Here is a 7,925-nt window from a genome sequence, read left to right as displayed (position 1 = left end):
GGGAGATGGGGGTCCCCTGTCCAAGCCTGACACCTCTGGCGGAGGCGTCAGGCCTGGGCAAGAGGCCGATCAGGCGATCGGAGGGGGATGGGGGTCAACGCCTGAGGGCTCCCAGTATGTGAGAGGGGGCAGGCTGGGCTGAGGGACACTCCCCCACCCAGTGCACGAATTTCGTGCACCGGGCCCCTACTCTATTAGTAAGTGCTTATTAAATTAAAGAAGTCCGACTAGAAGACGCTATATGCAACATCTAACAGCTCAGGGGTTCACAACCACAATATAAAAAGAACACATACAAAAAATAAATTTAAAAATGAAAGAAAAAAACACACATATAAATAAGGAAATAATAATCCTATAGAAAAACAGGCAAATAACATAAACAGGCCAGTCACAGAATAATAAATACAAACAGTAAAATTATGAAAACATCCTTTGAATCAAAGAAAAAGGCCAATTAAAACAGATATTTTGTTTTTGCAATTGGTAAAAATTTAAATGATTAATATCCAGTACTGATAATGGATGGGGGAAATGGGACCCACAGGGCTATTTGACAGTATCTAATGAAATATTAAATGCAATCTACGACATTTTAAAGGTGCATATTCTGTGATCAGCAATTTTCCTATTAAGAATTATTTGCATAAGAATGCAAAGGTATATACACACAATCCCTGCTGTACTGCTTGCAATAAAAAAAACACACTGAAAAACAACTCTAAATGTCTTCTGGCAAGGGATGGTTAAATTATGGTACATACATACAATGGAATGAATTACCATACCAGTTAAAGAGAACCAGATGATCTGTGTACACTGACATATCCTCCATACAGAATACAGTGAAAAAAGTGAAGCTGTAATACTATATGTAGTACAGACACATGAAGACATGGAGATGTAGACATTATGTAATAAAAGAAAACAAAAACCTACTTACGTAGTTTAAATTTGTGGCTACAAGCACACACACACAGACACAGACAGAGAGAATGATTCTGAAAGGATTAGCACCAGTTTATGTATTCTTATGAACTGAGGAGCAGGATCAAGAGAGAACAGAAGGACTCTTACTTTTTATTTTTGTAATGTCTGATTTTTTTACAATGAGCCAGGTATTACTTTTATAATTTAAAAAAATCAAACAATTTAAAGCACTTTAATAGATAGTGCCTTGTGAATGGAAGACACGAGGTGCGAGTAAATATCCAGGTAAGTGTGAAAAAAATATGCTAAAAACTGGGCAAAGTTAAAAAGAAATTCATCATGGGATAAAGATGAGATGGAAAGGAGAGAATTCTAATAAACACCAAAAAGCATTTAAAAAAGCATACACAAAATCAGCAAAAACTGCAAGTAGTGTAATTTTGCTCCAGGATCTGAAGAGAATAAATAGGGAGAGGTAGAAGATGCTATTACAAAGACAGTTTGGACCAGATCATGAAAAGTCTTATAAATCTTGCCAAGGAAATTGAAAATCAAACTATCAATAAAGTATTTTAAGCAAAGGGATCACATTAGAAGATGATTCCAGGAGATCTGTGCCAGAATGGAATAACAGGACAAAACTGAGAAAGACAGAAACCAAGAAGTTATTGTGACTGTTCAGAAGACGGTAGCCTGAACTAAAAATCTTTCTAAATTGCATGTGAGCATATTATTTTAAAATGACCAATTTCACAGTGGTAAGGAGAGAAAAGAAGCAAACATACCTGGCTCTTCTGAACTCCTCAGGACTTGCAGTCAGTGTAATAAGCTGAAATAACATGAAAGCTCTACAATCCCCAACACAGAAATATTTGATAAAACACAATTAAAGTACTTGTGGATTAAAAAGCCATGCTCAAAACCAATTATGGAGACCTACAACTCAACAACAAAAATCAACCCAATTAAAAATGGTATGGTTCAGTGGTTGCGCACCAACTTATGAGGCAGGAGGACATGGTTTGATTCCTGGTTGGGGCATATGCAGGGGTTGTGGGCTTGTTCCCCAGTAGGGGGCATGCAGGAGGCAGCCGATTGATGATTCTCTCTCATTACTGATAGATATCTCTCTCTCTCTCATCTCCCTTCCTTTCTGAAATCAATAAAAACATATTTTTTAAAATGTATTTTATTGATTTTTTTACAAAGAGGAAGGGAGAGGGATAGAGAGTTAGAAACACCGATGAGAGAGAAACATCGATCAGCTGCCTCTTGCACACCCCCTACTGGGGGATGTGCCCGCAACCAAGATACATGCCCTTGACCGGAATTGAACCTGGGACCCTTGAGTCAGCAGGCTGACACTCTATCCACTGAGCCAAACCGGCCAGAGCTAAAAACATATTTTTAAAATATCTTAACACATTGTATGCAGGAAACGTATTTATACGTTTTACGATGACTGGTAGTAGAGCGCGGGACACATATTATTACATTTTTTATAGACTAGCGGTAGAATTCAGGTAACATATAAATACATAAACTAAAGTTATCATAATTTTACTGAATGTTGCCATTTGCGCAAAAAATTAGCAACGATAAAAACTACCCACAAACAATGTGATAAAAATGGGCAATGGACTTACTAGACTTCTCTCCAAAGATGATACACAAATGGCCAACATGCATATGAAAAGACTAGAGGCCCAGTGCATGAAATTGGTGCACTGGCGGAGGGCAGGGGGTCCCTCAGCCCGGCCTGTGTCCTCTCGTAGTCTGAGAGCCCTTGGGGGATGTCCGACTGACGGGGAGTGGGCCTAAGCAGTCAGTTAGACATCCTTAGCGTTGCCGTGGTGGCAGGAGAGGCTCCCACCACCACCGCTGCACTCGCCAGCTGTGAGCCCGGCTTCTGGCTGAGCAACACTCCCCCTGTGGGAGCACAATGACCACCAGGGAGCAGCTCCTGCGTTGAGCGTCTGCCCCCTGGTGGTCAGTGCACATCACAGCGACTGGTCGTTCTGCCATTTGGTCTATTTGCATATTAGCCTTTTATTTTATAGAAATGCTCAACATCATTGAGCACTGTTGGTGGAACTGAAATGGTACAGCCACTACGAAAAACAGATGGTGGTTTCTAAAAAATATTAAAAATAGAACTAGTATATGATCCTATGAATCCTACTTCTGGGTATATCACCAAAGGAATTGAAAGTAGGGTCTCAAAGAGATATTTGCACAACTATGTTCATAACAGCACTATTCACAATAGCAGAGGTGGAAACAACCCATGTCCATGGATAATGAATAGATAAATAAAATATGCAAAGGGATACAATAACAAGCAGCCTTTAAAAAGAAAGGAAATCCTACCACATGCTATAAAACAGGGTAATGTGTAACCAGGATTTAGAAATAATAGAAAAAATTAAGTAGATTGACAATGTCAATGATATAACAGAGGGAATAAAAATAATGAGACAAAAAGGAGAGAACTATACAAAGAGTGAACAGGAAAAACAAATTTTTGAAATGAAAACTTCAGTTACATGGTAGTTACTAGACACACCTATACCATAATGACGAAGAATGGGACGGAAAATAATGGAATGTGAAAAATAATATTCCAGGCAGACTGGTATACTAACCAAAAGAAAGCACTTCCAAGCAAATTTAAGGCAAAATCATGAAATAAGGATTTTTTTAAAAGGGTTACTACATAATAGTAAAAGGAATAATCCATTTATTTATTAAATCTCCAGCAGCCTTTTAGGCCTTGGAGAACAATACAATCTATTAACAAATAAAGAACTAATATAATGTATAATATCAGGTGGAGAAGTGCCATAAAGAAAAATAAAGCTGGGAATTAGGGAGAACGGGCACAGAGTGCTATTTTAGTAGAGGAGGGGAGAAGAATTGAGTTGACATTTTATTGACAAACTGAATAAAATGAGGAAGCAAATTATTGAAAGTATATGGATAAAAGTTTTCAAGGCAGAGGAAAAGCAACCAACTTTTGGAGACAGGAATAAACTATGTCTATTCAAGAATAGCAAAAACAACAAGATGGTTGAAGGAAAAATGGTAGAGATTCGCAGAGTCAAGCAGAAGATGAGCTACGTAAGCGCAGACTACAGTAAGGGGCCTGAATTGTTTCTTTCCAACAAGATATAATCCTCATGACCAATTATAAATACGCCTATAAATCTGACATTGAGATATAGTATATAAAGCAAAAAAGGGGGGAACAATTTTAATGTACCTCATTAGAAATAACAATTATCAAGCAAAATATTACTAAATAGAGCTATTAACAAAACCAACAAGCTTAATTTAACTGCTTCCAAATCACAAAGCCAGTGAATGTAGATAAGAGTTTTGAGAGTAAATTCAGCTGGGAAAGAAGTTAGCTTGCAAAAATATACCAAGAACAATGTAAAGTGAGCGGTACCATCATCAACTGGGAGAAGAACAGGGGAGATTAGATGATTTTTTTATCAGTGTACCAATGAGTCTTTACTGAAGACATCAGTAATACATTGTTATTTAAATTTAAAGTATTGTGGGAGAGGTGTTCTAGTCTCAAATTTTCTCTTTAGACTACCTATTTATACAAAGACAGTTTGTATAAATACAATGGAAGTATAAATAGAATGAAGAAGAAATGTGGGAATTTCTAAGTGGAGGCTTTGCTGAGGACGGAAAGAATGAATTTATAGGGACTTCACTTAGTTATTGCAATAATGCAGGCATAAAGTTACAAGGATTTGAATTAAGATAATCTATCTATAATAATAAAAGCGTAATATGCTAATTAGACCGGACAGCCAAATGACCTTCTGGACATCATTCTGGATGTCCTTTTGGACAAAGCCGCGGTGGCGGGGACAGAGGTGGTTAGGGGTGATCAGGCAAGCAGGTGAGCAGTTAGGGGTGATCAGACAGGCAGGCAGGCAGAGAGTTTAGGGGCGATCAGGCAGGCAGGTGAGTGGTTAGGGGAGAAGCAGGCAGGCAGAGGTGGTTAGGGGTGATCAGGCAGGCAGGCAAGTGGTTAGGGACGATCAGTGCAGGCCAGGCTGAGGGACACCGCTTCCCCCCCCCCACACACACACACACACACCTGTGTACCGATTTCATGCACTGGGCCTCTAGTAGTACTACAATGGAATAGAGGGCTACTCTTAGCCACACTTTGAAAGTGGGGAAACAACAACACAGGGCAGAGAAGAATGGCATAAGGAGAGGGAGGTGTCAAGACAACTTAAGGATTTTTAATCAGAGACACAAGGAGAATGTCATTTGTAAATATGAGATAACTGGGAAGGGGTCCAATTAAATATGAAAGAAAAATCTCTTGTATTTACAGTGGGACATTCAAGTGTAGGAGTACTATAGGAACACAGGCTGTGGATGTACATTTGGAGTTACCAGCACAGTGACAGCTGAAATCATGTTTGAATTTACAGTGATAATTATTGAGCGTTTGGGTATCACAGAACCTGAAAAAAAACTCTTCCTTGAAAAGTGCTTATTTGCATATATACACTACATTTTCCATGACATTTCAGGATATTCATGGACTTACTAATATATTCCTTTGGTTTCAAATGTTAAAACTCTGGTTTAGAAAGAACAGGGCAGAGCCTTGACCGCCATCCAGCGTTAGAAAGAGGAAATCTTCTAGAAAACAAAAAAGCACTGGGGGAGAGAGAGCCTGAAAAAAGTCAGGGCAATGATTACAACAGCAAGGTCTAAAGAGAGGTGGACAATGAACAAAGTAAAATATAAGAAATGGGAAAGACGAGAACTAAGACATGAGGGGCCAATAACTACAACTCTGACGTCTTCATAAACATATGACCCACAAGTGAGACAATATGTACCCTCAGCACAATTCCTTTGTCGTTCCTGAGCCAAAAAAAACAAGTCAAAGTACAAGCGGTACTATTAACTTTGCATGTTCCTGGAAGTAAATATATACCCTAGTGAAACTGATCCTTTCATTCAACATCACTCGTTAAAAGGATATTGCTTTCAAGATTTTCATTTAGATCTCATATAGAAATAGAAAACAGTACCAACGTTAAGAAAAAATTTGACTAATAAAAATTATGATGGAGGGGATCAATTGGGGAAAAAAACAAAGGGGACATCTATAATACTTTCAACAACAAAGATAAACTTACAAATATTTTAAAAATAAAAATTATGAAGTCAGAACATGTTCTTACACTGAAAGTACAACTAACTTGCACAAACAATTTAACAAAATAACTACAATTGGGGCTTGAAACAACTGCCTCATCAGAGGCATAAACTCTCAGTTCACAGTTTAAGATACTTTAAAAATTTATATTTTACATTCTTAATATTTCACTGTTTTAACAGCATTTCCTCGATGCACAGAAACAGTGCTGTCACTTCTGAAACCTCAGCCATCAGGACTGTTCCTGGAAGTAACAACACCACTTTAAATAGGATCACAGGACAGTCCCCGATGCCAAACCTCTCGGCTGTTCCTAGGAGTCACCACTCTTCTCTGACATTATTGCATTAGGCACAGAAAACAGGTTCCTCCCAGTGTGATGATAGAAAAGACAATGAATGATGATAGAAAAGACAATTGCGTTGCGAAGCAATGCAACGCAATGATTCATAGAGTTTCACCTTTTAATAAGCACACACCTGAGCCCGGGTAAGCAGCCGTAGTTGGGGACAGAGCTCCACGTAGGTGGCGATCAAAAGAAGTGGATGATAAATAAAAATACCAAGCCACGGGGTCACCCGGAGCCCTGGCATTCGGGAATGCGGCAGAACGGGAAAACCGTTGTTGACCGACACCAGCAACTGCTGGAAAACCTACCGTCCGGGAGAGCCAAGCAGACTCCGGGTAACTGGGCCGGGAGTCGTGGGGGTGGGACAGGAAGCGCGGGGCCGGACCAGAGGAACCAAAACAACCTGCACGTCTGGAGCCAGCAAGACGCACGGGGGCGGGCGAGGCGAAGGGCACCGCGCAGCCAACAGCCTCAGCGCCCGCGAGCTCCGGCCGGTGGCCGGCGGCCTTCCGGAACCTCGGTCCCCGGGCCTCCCGCAACCTGGGAGTCTCCCCGCCCTCCCTCTGGAAACGCCCTTCGCGACAGAGGCGACCAGAAGGGCCGGACAAGCGCCCGGCGCTCCCAGGCTTCCAGCTTCCCAAACTCATCGTTCCGCCTCGGTCCCCCTGCGGCCACTCACCCGAATGAAGGCCGCGACTATTTCGGTGGCAGCGGCGACGCGCCACTTCCCGGCACGGATGTCCACCCCAAGCGGCTCGCATCAGCTGAGCTTCCAACATAAACCTGGGAGCAGCAGCCAGGCTCCACCCCTCCCCGCGCCTCCCCGCCCCGGCGTAAGTGACGCCCACGCGGCCCGCGTCGTCCCGCCCACCCGGGGAGGAGCGCTTCCGATTCGCTCGGGCCACTGCCTCCCTTCGGCGGCCGCGCCTCCCCCGCCCGGAGACATGCGCAGTAGAGCATGACCGAGCGCGAGGCGGCGGCGTGCGAGTGGGCGTGCGTGTGGGCACGCGCCCGCCTGCGCCTGGAGCGGCGCCACGAGGGGGCGGGCGAGGGAGTTTGTTTTCCTCTGTTTCTGGGCCTCCATCCCCCGTCAGCTGACCGCAACCTCCGTGCCCATGTCCTTGAGGGCCCTGGCTGCGTTTGTCTGGACCTGGGAGCTGGACGCTGGGCTGCTGACCGCCCAGGGGGTGGCGAGCAGGAGGAGCCCGCGCCCCTAACGCTGAGCCGTCACCTTACCCGGGCTTGGCCACCAGACCAAACATCGCCGGGAGACGCCTGCACATGTATTAGCTCATTGAAAGGGAGCCTGCGGAGTTAGCGTGCACCACCTCGCAGAAAGCCCCGCACTTAACACTTACATGTTCCTAATGCTGACATTCTGTGCCCACCAGGTCAGCAAACGAGAGGTGGCCCTTAGGGCAAATATGGCCCGCTCCCTCT

At 43.1% G+C, this 7,925-nt stretch overlaps 1 protein-coding gene across 5 annotated transcripts in view; it reads right to left on the bottom strand.

Moving 5' to 3' along the window:
• Positions 1-7,293, bottom strand: part of PNPLA8 (patatin like phospholipase domain containing 8) — a 27,084-nt gene extending 19,791 nt beyond the window's left edge. The window contains exon 1 of one of the 5 annotated variants that reach the window (XM_015571240.1): positions 7,165-7,293. Coding sequence is in view for 1 of the 5 variants with exons in the window: in XM_015571241.1 (XP_015426727.1) it covers positions 6,616-6,729 (114 nt within the window). In the remaining 4 variants the exon portion in view is untranslated. Of the gene's footprint in view, positions 1-6,615; positions 6,809-7,164 lie in introns of those variants that run through there. The other 4 variants (XM_006774853.2, XM_015571241.1, XM_006774855.2 and 1 more) reach the window with 4 other exon arrangements.
• Between the last annotated feature and the right edge of the window lie 632 nt (positions 7,294-7,925).

This window comes from Myotis davidii, unplaced genomic scaffold (genome assembly GCF_000327345.1).
Source record: "Myotis davidii unplaced genomic scaffold, ASM32734v1 scaffold125, whole genome shotgun sequence".
Taxonomy (NCBI): Eukaryota; Metazoa; Chordata; class Mammalia; order Chiroptera; family Vespertilionidae; genus Myotis; species Myotis davidii.
Note: the sequence above shows the minus strand (reverse complement) of the source record. Positions and strands in the feature narration are given on the sequence as shown.